This window comes from Pseudochaenichthys georgianus, chromosome 18 (assembly GCF_902827115.2).
Source record: "Pseudochaenichthys georgianus chromosome 18, fPseGeo1.2, whole genome shotgun sequence".
NCBI lineage: Eukaryota > Metazoa > Chordata > Actinopteri > Perciformes > Channichthyidae > Pseudochaenichthys > Pseudochaenichthys georgianus.
The window spans coordinates 16854084-16873634 of record NC_047520.1 but is presented as its reverse complement, the minus strand read 5'-3'; the positions used below and the strand labels follow the sequence as shown (position 1 = coordinate 16873634).

Genomic DNA, 19551 nt, shown 5'->3' with positions numbered 1-19551 from the left:
GGGTTATCAAGAATAACTTTTATCCAATTACCTTTTCCCTCTCTGTCTGTGTCTGTGTATTCTCTTGTTCCGATTAACCCAGCCAAATATTTTTTCTTGTTTTGTATCTATATCTATGCCGGGATCCGGAGTCGAGGCTGATCCTCTTGCTGTAGTCCTGTGTCTTGGATCCTCTATCCTGAGTTCTGGATTAAGTCGTGGACTTCGGGTCGTGGCTGAACCTGTCTCTGCGGTCCTGCCTTGGGTCTCGTCATGCTGCTTCCCTGATGGCTTCCACAGGATTGTAGCTGACATCCTTGTGGATTCATCTTCTTATTATAGACACATGCATTTCCTAACATTCGGTCTATATGCTGTAAAATGTATTATCTCTTCGATTTACACACAGCATCTATTGCACGTCTGTACGTCCTGGGCAGCCTGTCCTCCTACAAAAAACGACCATATAGGTCGATTGTTCAGCAGCTAAATACGACCCAGAGACACGTTTTAAAGTGTAGCCCCTCTAGTGGTCGTGTAAGAAACAACATGCTCCTGTCGATTGCAAACGCTCCGGAGGGTCGTTTATTCACAAATAACCCTCTCTGGAAAATCCTAAATTGTGGAATAGTTTGGCCATTAAAATGCTTTTTTATTAGATTTCTAGCGAGAAGTGTATATTGTACTTTTATAATCCACGTCCAGTGGATGTGTAGGATCTACAGTTTGATAGATATACGAAGATGATTTGAGGTCTCGCCAGGAGAACGTGTACTGTATATGCAACTTCCATGTAAAGTTAGCGTGGGTGAAAACAATATTTCCGGTCTCGAAGTTTTCATAATAAAACCGGAAGTATTCCCCACACTGTCAAATGATTATGCAGTGATATCTCCATTACTCATCCACTAAAAAACATCAGTTTATCCTTGTTAATTACACAATATTGATTGGTTTAAATTGTGTACAATGCTTTTGTGTTTTTAACCTTCGATTCGGAGAAACAAATAGTTTTTTCGGAGTTTAGACACTACAGAGTTTCCGAAGAAACTACACTACCCAGAATCCCCAGCTATCGTTTGGGACTACAACATCCGCCTTGCTTTACAAACCCCGTGATTAGCCCTCAAGCTCTGTGATTGGATATTGGAGTGGCAGTGCGACAAGGTTACGCTGAGCGTCAAAGCTCTTTGAAATGGAATGGAACCACGCCAGACTATCCAAAACTGGACTTGGACGGGTCCAGCCCGGCCCTCCCCCCCAGAATTACACTTGCTGGCTATTGTGTGTTTCGCAACATGTTCTATGGCACGTCTCTACTGGGAAATGTAGTTTTAAAAGACGTTTTCGTATTTCCCACAATTAGAAGTTGCCAGTATTAAACTGTATACATCCCTGGAGGTTTAGGGGACACGAAACACATTGGTGTTATCAAATTTAAAACATATAATTAATACATGGCTGAAAATTGCTTGTGTCCATAATGGGCAGCATTAATATCACATGACAGCTGGTCTTATGTCTGTGACCCCTCCTGTTGTTAATTGATAAGCCTGAAACATGCACTTGTCAAGGTTCAGATGCACATTTAGCAAATATGGCAGTAACCATCGATCATCTTAAGATAAGATACTTTATTGATCCCAAGTTGGGAAATGTTTTTGTTACAGCAGCATGTACTACTTTGTTCTACTCCACTACAATTCAGAGGTTAACCTGGTATTTTTACTCTACTACATTTATTTTTGTTACTTTGCAGATTCTGATTAATGATGTGAAATATAAACAACCCTTAAATCAGACTTTAGTTACACCTGAGTAAAATTCAGCCTTATCAGTTTGTCTGTTTTGCACATCCTCCTGTTAATATCTTTGGACGTCCTGCACTAAACTGTTTTATTGTAGAGATCACTACAGTATCTTCTAGATATTTTCCATTCTATATTTCTATCATTGACCCCTATTTTGTATGTAGGCTACTCTTAATATTTAAATGTTTTCATCAATAACTAAATAAATATAACTTATTCAACAACTACATTCAATAACGTGCTTTAACCACTAGGAGGTGCGGTTTAGACCAGTGGTCTAGTTAATAAAACATAATATCGTACATAATATGACTATTCACTTGTGAGTTTAAAACAGAACGGTAAAGGAAAATACAGTTTCAGTCTCTCGATGTGAAGCTTATGCATTGTACCATGAACCTGTATAGACCTGTAACAGTCAACTGCATGAGGAGTTGGAAAGGTAGTTCAGAAAATCAGTAATATCTTTAAAAACTACAAAAAAGTCCCTTTCTATCAGCTGTGCACCGTTATGGTGTAAATACAGACTATCTACTAATTGGATCAAATATAAAAGTCAGCCGAATTAGTGTTGATACTACAAGGAGACGTATTGTGTGAAAAGAAATGGAAGATGTTGTTTAATTGTTGATATATTTATGGTCCACGTCACGTATTCAGTTTTGGCGGCATCTCTTCCAGTTTGTCAAAAGGTCTTCTGATCAGGGCTCTATAAATACATATCTAGGGCAGATATGTAATATTTAATGAAGCCGAACCGTGTATTACAATGCCGTTATGTGATGACTTTCAAAGAGAAAAGCAAGAACACTCGGAATAAAGTTTTTTTTTTTTAATGTTTTCCGATTTCATATCACATAAACACCATATCCCGACGTGCATTGCGGCGTGATTTTAGCCTATCAAAACCTCTGAAAAAAGAAATGTGTCTCTCAGAATCGAAAGAGAAAAACCTATGGGAAAAACACAAAAGCATTGTACACAATTTAAACCAATTAATGTCGTATAATTAACTAGGATAAACTGATGTTTTTTTAGTGGATGAGTAGTGCAGATATCACTGTTAAATCATTTGATCATTGGTTTTATTATGAAAACGGCGAGACCGGAAATACTGTTTTCAACCCGTAACTTTACATGGAAGCTTGCCGCATATACACGTTCTCCTGACGAAACCTCAAATCATCTTCGTAATATCTATCAAACTATAGATCCTACATATCGACTGGACGTGGATTCTAAAAGTACAATATATACTTCTCGCTAGAAATCTAATCATAAAGCGTTTTAATGGCCAAACTATCCTACAATTTAGGATTTTACAGAGAGGGTTATTTGTGAATAAACAACCCTCTGTAACGTTTGCATTCAACGGGAGCACTCGAGGCCGACAATTTTCAAACGTAATTATAGGTCGTATTAAGCGCTTGAACAAACGACATATTTGGTCGTAATAAGGGCTTAAACCAGGGGTGTCAAACTCAATTTCATCGCGGGCCACATCAGAATTATTGTTGCACTCAAAGGGCCGGTTGTAACTATATAATAAATACATATATATAAATATATAATATATATAAAATAATGTGTTATATTACATTATTGCCTCTGAATTGGATTATTATCGGATAGGATAATGACTTAGTAATTAACTACGTCTGAAAGCAAATAATTGCAAGTCTCTTCAGTGCCATGTCACAAAACGAGATGCATTGTGGGGCATGTAGTTTATGGGCAACCTGATTCTGTAAAGCGGCATTTAATCGTATAATAAACGTATTACATTCTTTGCAAGCTCTTGCGGGGCCACATAAAATGAAGTCGCGGGCCGGATGTGGCCCCCGGGCCTTGAGTTTGACACCCCTGGCTTAAACAATCGACCCATTTGGTCATATGAGTTGGAGGTCTTGTTGGTCCTGGGAGAAGGATCCCTCCTCTGTTGCTCTCCCTGAGGTTTCTCCCATTTTTTCCCCTTAAACTGTGGGTTTTCTCTGGAAGTTTTTCCTTGTACGATGTGAGGGTCTAAGGATAGAGGGTGTCGTTTTTCTCATACTGATATTCTGAACAATCTGTGCTGTTGTATTTGCTGTAAAGTGTCTTTACTGTAGGCTATTTTTATTATATGTACAGCACTTTGTCTCGACCAAAAATCGTTTATAAATGTGCTATATAAATAAAACTTTTGATTTGATTTGAAACTTGAGAACAATTAAAAGGCTAATAATAGTATGGTGACCCACATTAATGGGGCAAAGCAGGAAGTGTATCCAAACTAAAGCAAAGTAGCAAGATTAAAATGGTAAATTACAAGAAAAAGTTGTACATTCAAATTTACTCAGGTATAACATATTTAAAAAGTAAATAGAGAATTGAAAGTTATTGTGAATATTATTCTGAATGATTTCTTTCAGGGTGTGCTTTTATTAAAATATTACAAGTGGATTATTTTTTAAATGGTCACACTGACCAAGATTTTAATCATTTTAACTGCGTACATAAATATAAAGCATTGCATTTTATGGAAATACTAGTTGTATATACAATTCAAAATATTTAGGATAAACAAACGAGTTAAGTAAAAGAATATACATGTGGTGTAAAATCAACATTAAATGTCCCAAGTGACGAGAGAGCACATTGTCCTCACACACAGGCAGATTATTTTATATATCATTTCTTAGCCTTTCATTAGTCAATTACATTCGTCATGCATTCACAAGATTCAAAATATTCATGATTTAAGCCACAATAAAATCATTACAAAGACAGGAAATAACCAAGTTTCTGGAAGAATTCTTTTTGTGAACAGGTTCAAATCCTGGGTGTGTCAGTAATACCTGTATATGAATGCTTTTTATCCATGTTAACATTAAGACATGTATTACTTATATGTTATCTTCACATTTAAAGGGCCAGGTATACAACATGGACCGTTGCAACATAGCATGTATAACCTAAGCTGGTTTGCACTTCAGAGATGGGCCCTTTGAAATAGAAACACACAGTAAATTGACATTAAGTGAAGGATAAAAAAAAAAATGTAATGTTGTCAGGGGCTTCTCTTAAGAGACGTACAAAGAAAAAAGGGACTCTTAAGAGGCTACAAAGAGAGAGAAAATGATCACAAAGAGACACAAAAACACTCACAACTACCAAAACAGCTGCAAAGACACATTGAACGACCAGTATGTGACGCAATATGACCAGAAAAAGAGAAAAAACTGCAGCAAAAGGACCGAAGAAATAACAAAAAGACACACAATCAGAAGGTGATGCCTGCAAAGAGACACAAAACAGCAAAAGGGGGGATGGTGTGTTTGCAGAATGACTTTGAATGTATTAGTCTTCTTTTCGACATTTCTATGCATGAGGCTATTCCGTCATTCTAAAACCCTGTTTCAGATGATTCTCCAGCTAAATCACGGAGCCACATGTGCAGCCGTTCAGTTTCAGATCAACACTAACCCTCTCCTGACTCACCACAAGGTCACTGAGGAGAGAGTCACGACAGTTACTCTCCACATGAAAACAGCCGGACAGGGAACTTCTGGTGATGACTCGCCTGCTGTGTCTGAGATATTCTGAAAGCTCACTCTCAGTCTGCCTCAGCTTGTAACAGGATGAAGTGAGTGTGCAGGATTTGGCCTGCAGCCTCCTCTGAGACGTTTTCTGCTGAGTCAAATGCAAGCACACCTTGTGATAGCGCGCGGATGAAGTCACAGAGCAAAGTCTGGCCCAAAGTGAGCCGACTCGCCCTCGGTGCTACTAACCTTGCCCTCAGAAGCATGTGGAGTTCATTATCTGCTGGCAAAGGACTTAGAAAGTGAGCAGGTCTGTCATAAAATGATAGCTGGAGGAAGGAAAGTAACTGCCATTGACTCACACATTCAAATAAACGTAATGGCTAAAAGTCAACTTAATGAATCAGACTGCATGATCACTCCTGAATTAAGAAATAATTTTTGCTTCCCACTTGCTATGGTAATATATCCTATGTGTGCATGTAGTAGAGCTGTATTAGGTTATGGATATTATAAATATTATGAACATCATCCTGACATGAAGTGCACTAAGTAAGCAAACAAGAGTGTGTCTTACAGCTCGTCCAGATTTATATATTTGTACATTACATTTTCATCTGATAAACCCAGAGTAAATGTTATTTTTTGTTTAAACTGGGGAATAACTAACACCTGTGGGATTTTGGTGAGATTATGACCATCCTGGCCAAAATTACAGAGGGGGGGGGGGGTACCAAATCCAGCAGCAATAATACCAGCTCTGCCAGATTTAGAAGCCCCCCTGCTATTTCATACACCATGAATCCACAGTGAAATGCTTTTGTACATTAAGAAAATAAACTAAGACATAAAGTGTACAATATTTTAATTAAAAATATTGAGTTGATAAGTACAGTCAGTAGGTTACAACTTGCTGAGGGACACACTAATGTATTTCTTTTATTCTGAGAGAAAGTATAGTTTAATTGAATAAATAGCAATGCAAAACAAAACATTAAAAAAAGAATTCAATTAAATCATTGTTGATGCTCATTGAATAATTTCCAATATGCTCTCAACTTTGAAGTGAATTAAAAAGTAAAACGGTCTACTGTGAAGCACTTTGAACTGCAATTATTGTGTAAAAGGTGTCACACAAATAAAGCTTATTATTATACAGTATATTATTATTATTATTATTATTATTATTATTATTATTATTATTATTCACATAACTCATTCAACTTAAGTCCCATGTCCAGAAAAAAGAGGTTGGTATCCAAGATCTTGAAACCAAATGCATCACTAACAGGGATTGAACCGGCTCCTTTCTGGGACGTTGTGAAACTGGAAGTTGGTATAGTGTTCGGCACATTGTGAATGACCTCAGTGAGTATTCGCCTCAATCATCACCGTGGTTTTTATTATTTTTTCAGCTGATGATGCTGAACACGTTTCCAGGAAAAAGGTACAGGGAAGCAGTGAGGGGGATTACCGTCAGAACACCTTAAACACTTCTGAGGAAAGAATAGTAATAGTAATAGGTTAATCCCAATTCTTTAAAACAAGGATTCAAAGGCAGCTATTTACCATAAGAGGTATACGCTAAATTATAGCCAATAATGAATGCTTTGTTTCAGCAGAATGGTATGTTTGAGTGGGGTCATCCCTATGTTCCCAGGGTCCAAAGCTTGCAGGAGCCAACATACAGTTTCAGATTATAAAAAAATATTCACTTACACAATCCTGGTGGTTTGAACTTCATGAAGTTAAGTTCCACAGCTCTGTCCTGCGGGTGTTGAGGAGGACAATAACTGTTTAATCCACTTTAGACACATTCAGTCGTATCATTATCATATTTTGTTATCTCCTTACAAGAGTGTGCAGACAAGAACTAGTGTCAAGTTTCAGGAAACACACCTAAACAAATACCGTCAGGGACATTTCTTGAATTAGCAGGAAACGCGTTGGCATGCACCTTATCAAGTTTAGAAATGTAAACCCTATGTAGTGTCATCCTAATGTTTGTCTTTGCATGTCAAATAATTGGCCTTCTTTTCAGAACAATTTATATTTAACCAGGTAATGTGTCTTGATGATGGTAACCCAATGGCACAATGACCCAAAGTGCTTTTACTTGTGCCATGCTAGGCTCCATGTTGGTGTATTTATTTTTTCAATCATGCGTGGGACATGAACATGGGGGTACATATTTTTTTGTATACACTATACACTTTATCACACAACACTGACCCATCAAGATCATTCTGACAAACAAAAACAGCTTGACATTTAAAGTGCACCATGGGAAACTATGGTGAACAAAGAGACATACGCTGACTCATGTTGTGTCTATTTCCAGGTAAATATGATATCCAATGAAAGTCGTGGAAAACTAGGTGACTAAATTCCAAGGCAACATAAAGTGATTTCATTCAGTAGAAGCAATACAAACTGCTGAAGGACAATTTATGTGGGTGGACTAAGGATTGTATAAAAAAATGATGATTGCGTCACAAATTACAGTGAAGACTCCGGGTTTGACCACAGGAGGGCGCCATTCTCCACAACCAGTCTTTACATATGCAGGAATGACACGAGAAATTAACTAAAGTGGGCTTTTTTGTATTTATTTGACATCTGCAGGAAGCAAGGGTAGTTCATATATTTAGTTTGACACTTTGGGGGGCTTAGTAGACACAGGTTAACAAAAAAAATGCATTATAGAGGATGAAATATCTTGACTTTTATCCTGTAGTGTTGGCAGATATTTATATTTAAAATACCTGATTATGAAGATAAAGCATTCAGTCCTATTTGCTTGCATAGGTCAACAAGTCATACTAGAATGAGTCATTATTGCCCTTGTTTGGAGTATGACATTTCCTATGAATCATTTTACGGTTATGTTTTTTACCTTGGTGTTTTATGGGGAGAATTGCTCTTTGCCAACCCTGCAAGTGGCCACAGAGCAACATTTGAAAGCAAGAGTGAGACTGACTGTCAGTAAAGTAAAACCCGCAAACACATTGTTGCATATTTGAATTTCATCTTTATTTGTTTTATTATATACTTTGTGTTTTTACATAAAGAGACATATTTCTTTTACACATATAGATTATATGGTTAATTTGTATCTGTATATATGTACACCTTAAATAAATCTTACATTAACACCAAGAAAATAAAACATTTACAGTGCAAGAATGTTTGCAAGTGGTTTAGCGTCGCTTACCCTCGTAAACCACAATCAATGCCAATCTCACATGCTAAACCACCTTCAGTTCTTCCTTTGGTTTTCCTCTCGTCAAGCTCTCACATGAAAACGTGGGGAAAAACATATATTTGCAATAAAAGTGCACAAGTGGAGTATGCACATGTGAGTTTAGTGATAGCAAGTTATCTTTTGACCTATTAAAGCAATACACTTTTAGGAAATACTCATATAGCTTTATACTATATTACTGTTAGCTTAGCTTAGCTTAGCACAAAGAGTCGAAACACGGGGAAAGAGCTTGGCCTGCGCATGACCAAATGTAAAACTTCTTGTTTTTACACTTTGTTTTTTAGCTTTAGATGTGCTTTGTATGTGGATTTTGTTACCTTTAGGCGTTGCTTCTAGATCAGTAGATGTATCGCACTGACATGAAAAAAGGCATCCATCTTATCATTTAGCGCTCTGCGAGAAAGCAAAAGAAGTGCTTTTCCCCCCAAAATTGAACCCTTGAGTAGAAACTCAAGCTGAGGTGTGAACACATTAACGTTTTAACATCCTTAACGTATGCAGAAGAATTTCATAAATCAACATTGAGGCCATTTTGTTTCTTAGAGTCTGGGTTGCAGAAATGGAGATATGAGAGCATGCACACGTAACAGTTTAACATATGAGTTGACAGAGATCATAGCTTACTTTTACCATTTGCGATCTTTGTCAGAAAACATCACAAAGACCTACTGTTGTGTAGATGTTGTTCTCTAACCTGAACCTGAACAGTTTACAGTGTAAAGTATGCTAATGAGATGTTGCTCAATAATACTAAGGGCCTTATCATTGTCCTTCTCCACTCACTATGTCAAAAAAAGAGAAGAAAATAAATAAACTACATGTGTTGTTCTGTGTATATTTACAAAGTAAAACCAATGTGTTCTTGGTGTTTCTTAATGAATGGATGCATAAAAGTGAACATTATATCGTTGGTCTAAGCTCAGCTGTACAGTCAGTGGGTAACCAGCCCAAATTCCTCGCATGCATTTCCCCTCACACATTCAGAGAATCTATTTACTATTATGTTACAGTCACTACACTGCTGTACAGAGGCTGTGTTGAGGTAAAGAGGGTGTTTCTGACCAGCTCTATAGGATAGGGGTCAGAGAAATGTCGCCCACGTCAGACAGGAAGGACAGACACTAAGGGAGGGGGAGGATGATTCTCCACACACACACACACACACACACACACACACACACACACACACACACACACACACACACACACACACACACACACACACACACACACACACACACACACACACACACACACACACACACACACACACACACACACACACACACACACACACACACACACACACACACACACACACACACACACACACACACACACACACACACACAATATTGCTGTTACATTTGTGATTTCCACAGTCTATGTAGCTTAAGGAGTGATTATGATTTCTATTTCCAGTATAAAACACAGTTTGGTGTATTTCTTTTTCTTTGCAGTTAGTCGCAAAATACTGGTAGTATAACCTCTAGTCATAGATAAATATAAGGAATGGTCATTGTGTGATGACTTTAAATGCAGTTTGCACACATGCACACAAAAGCACCTTGGATTAGAAAATAAATTGCACAAGTTTGATAGATATCATTGACCATACATGTTGACACTTTCTACATAGAGACTGAGCACTGGATTGCATTAAGAAGTTATGAACATGTCTGAAAAAGTATACATTTTGGTATACATCTTCTTAAATGTTGATTGGTATAATTCACCTCCAAGTGTCTATTTTAACATGCAGTTGACTCTTTTAACTACGAGCGCAGGAGCGTGACTAGCCGGTGAGTTGAGCCCAGTTCTACTGTGAACAAAGCACTACACATTGACTAATCTAAATCAACCATGACGCTTAAACACTGTTCACTTTTTTTTCAAATGTATTATTTTGACATTGACTTCATTACGGAGCTTTAATGATCCTAAATTACTCATGCCTTTTTTTTTCAACCAGTGAAAGATATTGAAGGCTAGCATATATTTTGGGAGGCTAAAACTTCAATTTAATTTTTTTCTTTTGTAAGTCGGTGCGTGTGAAGCATGGAAAGTACTGCACAATCAGAACGTGTGTTCAGTGGCAAAAGAACAAAAAGAGGAGCAGATTGTCAAGATGGCTCTACTTTACCTAATACTGCTACAGTACATCTAGTGCTACTTCTATATATTTCATGAAAATGAATCCAAAAAAAAAAAAGAAGAAGAATCCTCTGAAGAGACATTCAGTGGTGAAGAATGACGTCCAGCAGGGGAGAGGGAAGCTTCAACGCAGACTGGGCGCATGATGAAATTGCAAAAAAATGAAACAAGAACGTTTGTCTGCCCAGTGAGAGTGCTTCCTCCTTTTCGAGTCTTTTAGCTCAACGCCACGTTTGACCTCACAGGCTACCGTCTCCTCAAACTCCTCTCCACTCCTGGTATCAGCGTCTTTTGTGTGTGGTCAAATGTGCTCACAATGTCAGCTCAGCCACTGCATTTATTATTAAGAGTTTAATACAGCGCCCCCCCTCCTCCCCAAAGTTCACAGGAGGTCATTCTCCTCAACCTACCAGGCGTGGCCTTGATTTCAGCTCGTCTAGTGACACTAATGGCATGCATAATGCTTCTATATTTGGCTGATAGACCCATAACTCGCCCCCCCCCCCACCTGCCAATTAAATAATAATACAAAATAAAAATCCACTATGCTAAACCAGCCAAGCCAAAGTCTTGTGCCATTTTCAACCCTGCCCCCACCACCACCTGCTCTTTTTGAAAATGTTTTGTTAATATTTTTCTTGTCCTGTCGTCCTTCTTCTTCTTTTATTCCTGGAGTAAAGTATCACACGGGTCGTGGGGGGGGGGCGATGGCAGACATGGAGGGTGGTGGTGTCGGTGGTGGTTGTGGCGGTGACGAGGGACAGGAAGTAGCTCCTCAGATGGACACGGGACAGGTGAGGACCTTGTCCTCCAGCATGACGCTGAGCACCAGGAAGACGAAGTACAGCATGAACATGATGAAGCCCAGCATCTTGCTCATGCGCCACTTACAGGCGGCGATGGAGATGATGACGAAGAGGAGCATGATGAAGAGGAGCACAATGGCGCAGAAGAGGCCGTTGGAGCTGACTTTCACCGGAGACATGTTGTTGATAAAGGACCACAAGAGCCAGGGGAACGGCAGTCTGCGAATAAAAACACACGTTCAATAAAGCTTCATGTTGTAAACAATTACTAGGTTAAGAAGACAACAGTATGTACAATTACGAATGTCACAACTTCAATTATTTTGAATCTAGATTTCTTTTTCTGTTATGAGAATTCTCACACACAGATAATATGATTCTGAAATGACAACAATTTAGGCAAAAGTCTAATTTGACAATAATTTAGACAAAAGCTAATCAAAGAGCAACTTAGCAGCACCTGCCCATACTTTTATTTCTCACCTTGCTTCAGTTAATAAATAATAATAATGCATTTTATTTATAGAGCGCTTTTCTAGAAACTCAAAGACACTTTACAGAGTAAATATTCATAAAAACATAATCAAACCAACACACTTAAAATATATATAAAACACAACATTAATTACAGACATATAATAAATATATAAATAAATAAAGGACCTAAAGTTGTGCATTAAAGGGTTTTGCCTGTACCTGCCACTTACACCGTTGTTACATCGCAATGATATACTGTGGGAAATATAAATAAAGCACAATACAGCCTGATTACATGGGTAATCGCCATTTGCTTGCACTGAAGTTACCTTCCCCCACCTAATCCTTATAAAAAAAGTAAAAGGTAAAGGCCGACAATGGTAAGGAGAAAATAACATATTCATATAAAGAAAAATGTAATCATGTAAGAGGCCCTGTGCGTACCCTACTGTAATGTCGAAGATGTTGGAGCCGACGGAGCTGGAGACAGCCATATCCCCCAGCCCCTTGCGTGCCACAATGACACTGGTAATGAGGTCAGGGATGGACGTTCCAGCTGCTAATATAGTCAGGCCCATAATCTCCTCCGTAATCCCGATGGTCTCTCCAACCTGCAAACAAAAAAGGAAAAAATTAAATAAAACTAAGCTTTGGGGTAAATAAAACCTATCTTTTGTTCTAGCTATTTTTAATTTCCTTGTGATGCTTGGGAGCTGATGGAGGGGATAAAAAAGCTCTCTGTTTTGAATAATTATGTGTGAGTGGGAGGATTAGACAATATGGTTTTGTTTGAAATGTCAAGGATGGAGAAACGACACGACTGCATCTTCCTTTGTTTTTTTTAAAAGGATTATGTTAGGATTTTACAATGTTCTGTCGTGATCACGCTATACCCAATTCGTCATGTACTGTACAGGGGGAGTGAGTCTGTCTCTGGGACAGTATGTACCTGGTGAGCCCACCACACCATTAAGTAGGAGAATGCTGCAATCCAGCAGATGGCACCGATGAAGGAGATGGGAAAGAATCTTTTGGCAGTCTGAAAGAGAAGAAACACAAAACGAGTTCAACACTTCTCCGTCTCACACTGAGGATTCCTGTTTTCAATGTGAGGATAGACTGTCTCACACACCGGCTTCCTGACGTCGGGCAGCGTTAACCACAGTGGGAGGACGATGGGAATGATGAGGAGGTACGTGATGCGCTTGTGGCAGGAGTCGGGCCAGGACAGGCTCAGAGGCTGGTCATCCTCCTCCTCGTCCTCGGCCTGAGAGCAGAACACAAACAATAGAGGAGAGGTTATAAAACATTCATCAGGTTTGGTTGTTAAAAACCCAGAGAGATACAGTTTTAAACAGGCTGTAAACGCAACAAAGGTACTTGATGGCTTTACATAAAGATCATGGTTTGGATTAAAATAATGATGGTTAAAGGGGACCTATCATGCAAAATGCACCTTTGTACATCTTTTATACATGAATATGTGTCCCCGGTGTGTCAGGGAACTCACCAAGTGTCAGAAAACACAACCCTATCTCTTTTCCTCCATGCCCAAATCTCTAAAAACGGGGCTGCAACGGATCTGATACAGACTGATCCAGATTTGAAAATAGTCTGACGCCAGTGACGAGGAGCTCCGCCTATATGGGCAACTCTCCACCAATCAGGGGAATGAGAGCCGTGGCATGGTAACAGCATGGTAACATGACGCTTGTAACTCGGCCCCCTCCTTTGCAGGGGGGCGTGGTCAGCTGCAGCGCATGCAAAGACAGGGTGGAGGAGAGGAAAATAGAGCGAAATGAGGCATGGCTAAAATGCATGATCTGTTTGGTATTTTGAAAAAGAAAACGTATAAATATACCTTATATAGGTATGGCCCTACAATATATAATTCAAATATAACATGATAGGTCCACTTTAAGTTATGTAAATAAAATAAAAAAGGCGGTCCCAACATTTACTTTTCGGCTAAACGTATGACAATAATCGTGTTGTTGTTTACTTGTGCATCCACATCACCAAAACTGCTTTTTTCCAGCTCAAGAACATTGCCTGCCTCTGACCCTCTCTCTCTTTTACTGCTGCTGAAACCCTCATCCATGCCCTCATCACTTCCAGACTCGACTACTGCAATAGCACACTCTACAGTTTACCAAACAAAATCCCCAACACCCTGCAATAAGTCTTCCACAACCCCCACTGGCTCCCAGTCAAATACAGAATCGACTTCAAAATATCACCCACCACCTTCAAAGCCCTGAACAACGTGGCTCCTCCCTATCTCTCTGACCTCGTCCACTGTCCCATCCCCACCCGCTGCCTCATGTCCGGAGATGCAAGCACCCTAAAGACCACCAGGACTAAGCTCCGAACGCCCTCCCTATACACATCAGACAATCAACCCACCTATCATCCTTCAAACAAGCCCTCAAAACCCACCTCTTCAAACTGGCTTTTCCCTTGGAACCCCCACCCCCCATGTCATAACTCGAATAATGCAGTATATCAATTAAATGTATTATTATTGTGCATATCTATAAATAAAACTAGAGAGGAATCATGAAATAACTTGAGGAAATGCACATCTGGAATAAAGAAACCTTAAAGGGAACCTAAAATGAGGCCTATATATGTTATATACTTTCAAAAGGACACGAAGCAACCCATTTTTTATATCAAAAAGAATGAAAAAAATACAATGTGCAAACAAGAAATTAACCAATACAACAATTACAATAAACATTTAACCTGCCTTCTGAAGGACTGACTTAAAAGTGGATCTAATAATTTGTTAAAAAAAAAAAATACTAAAGGAACAGAGAAGTGACATTTTAAGAAATGCAAATACCTGGATATGTATCTGAATATTATTGATGTCAACTTTGTTAAATAACTCCAGAGTTTGAAACAATTATCCCATTTTAGCCTTCAAGCTTTATTTAGTGGCGATTCTAACCATTTTTGATATTTAATAATGAGTGGAGACGATATATGATACAGTGTAATCACTTGGTGTTTCATTCACCTTACCTTTAGCTGAGTCAGGCTTTTTGCATGTTCCTATAGCGATGTCGGAAAAAGTGTCTCCTTTAGGGTAACATGTCTCATTGGGACACACCTCTCCGTAGCAACTATCTGGAGGGGTGGGTAGTGCAACACAAGCATTCAGGAGGCCTGCAGAAAATGGAAGGCAGGAACTGGAAGTGCATGTGCTTTTTGCTCAGCGGTGACCTTAAGACAGACGAGTGTGAGGAGAGTGATTGGGGAGATTGCAACCCCCCCCCCCCATCAGTGCTGAGGCTGGCTGCGGCAGCACACCCTCGGGGGGGCTGATTGGACCTGCCACTGGAATGCCAAGTGAGCCAAAGACTGTCACCTCGCTGCAGATCAGCCTCACAGAAACGGTCCAGAGACGACAGATTCTGCAAGAAAGACTCTAAATCTCCTTTTTATTTAGAGCATAATCTGTTGTGTCCAGAGGTGGGAAGTAGTGGAGTACAAATACTTTGTTACTGTACTTAAGTGCATTTGCATCCGTACTTTACTCCACTACTTATTTTTCTGACAACTTTTTACTTTTACTTCTTACATTTTGTAACACCTGTACTTTCTACTTCTTACATTTTCAAAACAGGTTTGTTACTTTAGTTTTAATCTGTGTTTGGTGGCGTGATCATTATTCTTTAGAGTCATTGCGTGCCTATTGATTTGAACACCATCCGTGTATCCATCATTTCCTGGTCTTCTCTAAAGAAGAGGGACCAATGGAAACGTTGTCATGTTGCCGTTGTTCAGCATGGAAACATTCATTAGCTAACAATGACATTATTGTTCTATTAATATAAAGGGAGGTCAGGTACTCTTTAAAACAGCTGGTAGCTATGGGTACTTTTCAAAGCCCATACTTCTTTACTTTAATTGAGTAAAGAAGGTTAGTCAGTATTTCTACTTTTACCAGAGTATTTTTTACACGAGTATCTGTACTTCTACTTGAGTAAAGGATGTGTGTGCTTTTGCCATCTCTGGTTGTGTCCACAGCAGCGAAATCACTCTCTACTAATCAATCTGGTACTTTAAAACAACAAAGCCTTCTGAGAGTGGGAACATGACTTGGGTCCCTTTGTATCCAATTATACAGCATGGTAAGGAGCCACAGGGACCTGCGGAGAACAGGTCCACACATGTAGATCCACTGATGACCTAAAATGTGTCTCTTGCCCTTTTGAGAGTTAGCCAAGGTGTACAAATAATACATTAAAAACACACACCACACAGAGCGATGCTGATAACAGATGTTTGCTCAGTACACAATAACTGTCAATCACATTATCGGAGCAGAGAGGAAGGCAGAAATCTTTAAATATGGCTACTGAACGAATCGTGAATCACACGGAGCCTATCCTGCTGTGACGGCCACCGCTGCTGGGTATTTCACGGTAACCTTGGTAATCAGAGCCGCCAAACAAAAGGCAAAGCTTGCATCACTTATGCTCTAATTCTGATTCCCACCTCTCCATATCCAGATGGCTGCATTGTTATATGTTAAAAGGCCTAAAACCAAAAGCCTGAAGCAATAAATCCATTGCTTATCATACACGTGGAGATCTAAGAGGTTTTATCAGGGTTGACTGCAGTGTTTGGAAGCTAGACTTGGTGGTGTGATCTAGCAGGAAGTGATGCAGGATTTCGCTCTTTGCCCACAGCTCTTTGATGGATATGTTGACAGCATGCAGGTGAGCGTTTCAGGCCGACGCTGCACACTGTGAGTCTGTCATCTGTCTATTTCTGCTCTCCCTGCTGAAGAGCCCCATAGAGGTGCTGCTGCTCCCTCTCTGACTTGCTTCCCAAATGCCAGCTCCTCGGGGGCCTTCCTGCCCCGCGGGGCCTCAGTTGGCAACACCGCCAACTCCGAGCTTAAAGGCACTGACTTTTACCAGAGCTGCGAGGGAGGCGTGACATTTGCTATTTTTCTTTTTAACCTGGAGGCATGCATGTGCTAAGTAGAAAGATTGATTAGTCAATAAAATAAAAAGTCATTGCCAACTCTTTAGATCTTTGAGTAGTCGGAAATGTGCTTTTTCATGACACAGAGGCTCCATTTTGATATGAAATCTCATATTATTTAGCAAAGCAATCAGATATTCATGATGTTACTTCCTCCCCGAAACACATAATGCCTACATGATATACACAGTGTGTGTTTTTACTGAAATCGTTTTAGTTCAGAGAGGAGCTCGGATGAGTCACAAATTCCTGTTGGTTGCGATCTTCTCAGAATGTTATTTAAAGACCCGATTACGGGAGCTTTACGCTCTCATACATTATTCAAAATGTGTGCTGAAAGTAGAAAATCCTGTCGTATATGTTTTACAGAAAGATAATTTGCTGCGAATCCTAGCCTGAATATGAGATGAACATATTTGTTACTTTTATGAAAAATGCCCGTTTGATTGGGGAAATATTGCAGTGCGTTTCTGTCAGCGCAGCTCTCAAAGCTTTTAAAGTCAGCTGCTGCTTTTAGTTTGACCTTATTCCCCAATCTTGGTTGCCAAGGCATCCAGGAGGAATTGAACAATTAGCATGACGGGCCTCAGGCGGCATGTGAAGGTGTGAGATGCCTCCAGCTACTTCCTGACTGACACACACACAGGTGCACTGTGGGACACACCTCTAAATATAGAAACATCTGGGAATTATGCCAATGAGATCTTCCCAATCCTCTGAATCACCACCTGGAATATTCTTTACCATACATGTGCTTTTCTGCCTTCACCTGAAGAATATACTCTATCATTTTCCTTATTATAGGCACACATATTTTCAGCTTCAACGCAGTGATGACAGTTTTATCTTTAAAGACTATGATTATGGAAAGAGTGGGAGATCAATATGGCCTTGCTGCAGTAGATCGATACACACGCGGTCATGTTGCGACTTAGGGCTCCTCTTCAGCATTTTCTCCTGCAGTCTATTCTGAGAGCGTCCTTAATGCTCCCTCAGCAGCAGACATGCAGCCGTACTCAGAGGGGGGCATACAGCGGTCTATAAATACAAAGTGCTACAGTATACATTTTTTATCTGTGTGCTGTAAGGCAAAATGCTTCAAAGACTTTGATTCAAAGGGTTGTGCAAGATTAAAATCTACCTAAAAGGAAACATTTAACTAAAAACAATGGCTCGTTTAAAGTTATAAACCTTGGGATTTCAATGCAAAGTTAACTCTTGATACTATTTATTTACCCTGCTATTGCCATCAAATGCATTCATTGGTTACCTATCTATATAATAGTCTGCATGGTCAGTAGAGAGTGCACCATTCCTGGCTGTCATTTTCTGCGAGTGTATAGTGTATAACTGCAATGCATTGTGGGTGATAATACACAACTGGAGTGACCACCTTTGTTGACTCGCTCCCTCAGCTCACAGAGGTTCAGACAAATGGAACATTTCCGAGGGGGAATGTAACAATGGCAGCGAACAGCAAATCAAAAATATTATTAAGCAACCATGCCAACATTAATTACATCTGAGTTTTTCAATTTGAACTGTATTGTAATATTATATTTTAACAGTACTATGTATTATTTTATTGACCTGTACTTAAATCATGTTTTATAATTATGTTATGTATCTATCTAAGGACTGCAGATGGAAATGAGCTATTAGCTAAATTCTGGCATAATTAATCTCTTCTCCTTTCTGAGATTAATGTATTCGCATGGTCCTTGTTGAAATAAATACATGATAATAATAATAAAAAAGTTTGCAATTTTTCAGAAAACAGATATTTTTGGTTGAAAATACAACTTTTCACGCTGTGAATGGCAGCATGATTCAGCCTGTGTTAGTCAATGAAAGAATCCTCCGCCCCCTCTCCTCTCAGTGTGCCACTTTGAATCGCTGCCCTTTCTCCCCGGGACCGTCTGCTGGCCCAGTGGGTCGCCCCATCATCGCTCACGCCAGCACCACTCCTGCAGGTGCCATTCTGTGTGTGTGTGTGTGTGTGTGTGTGTGTGTGTGTGTGTGTGTGTGTGTGTGTGTGTGTGTGTGTGTGTGTGTGTGTGTGTGTGTGTGAACACCCAGCGGCGGGGAGCAGCAGGTGAGTGAGGAGTGTGATTACAGAACTCAGTGGAAGGAGGCGAGTGTTTGGCAGGTCTGGCTGAAGATGGAGGATCTCGTTCCGAGGGCATGCTGGGAAATTATCAGCAGTGGTGACCTGTGCCGTATTCAATGCATCCATCTCACTCAAGGTGGAATGGATGGAGGGCATAACATATCCATAAATATCCCTCTGACTTTGATCTGTGCCTCTTACTTTTGCTGCCTTCTCATATCCCAAGCTGGTTAGTTTGATAGGAGATATTTTGGGGGAAAATATGGAATTTCTTTTCAACACACTTGAGTTTTTTCATGTCATTTCTTACCGTTTCTTGACCTTCTTGAACTGCGGTGCCGTTCATGGGTGGTGTCACTTCCACTTCCACACTGGAGCTGTTGGGGAGGTTTTTATCTGTGGGAGATATGAGAGATAATTGTGT

The 19551-nt window shown here is 39.7% G+C and overlaps 1 protein-coding gene across 7 annotated transcripts in view; it reads right to left on the bottom strand.

Moving 5' to 3' along the window:
• Positions 1–9878: 9878 nt before the first annotated feature.
• The window catches only part of LOC117463365 (sodium/potassium/calcium exchanger 2-like), a 45795-nt gene continuing 36122 nt past the window's right edge, over positions 9879–19551 (bottom strand). For all 7 annotated transcript variants that reach the window (XM_071206582.1, XM_034105570.2, XM_034105574.2 and 4 more), the window contains 5 exons: positions 19438–19523; positions 13146–13280; positions 12963–13052; positions 12458–12624; positions 9879–11755 (listed from right to left, as the gene is read on the bottom strand). In XM_071206582.1, the coding sequence (XP_071062683.1) occupies positions 11506–11755; positions 12458–12624; positions 12963–13052; positions 13146–13280; positions 19438–19523 (728 nt within the window). In that variant the 3' untranslated portion in view covers positions 9879–11505. The remainder of the gene's footprint in view (positions 11756–12457; positions 12625–12962; positions 13053–13145; positions 13281–19437; positions 19524–19551) is intronic.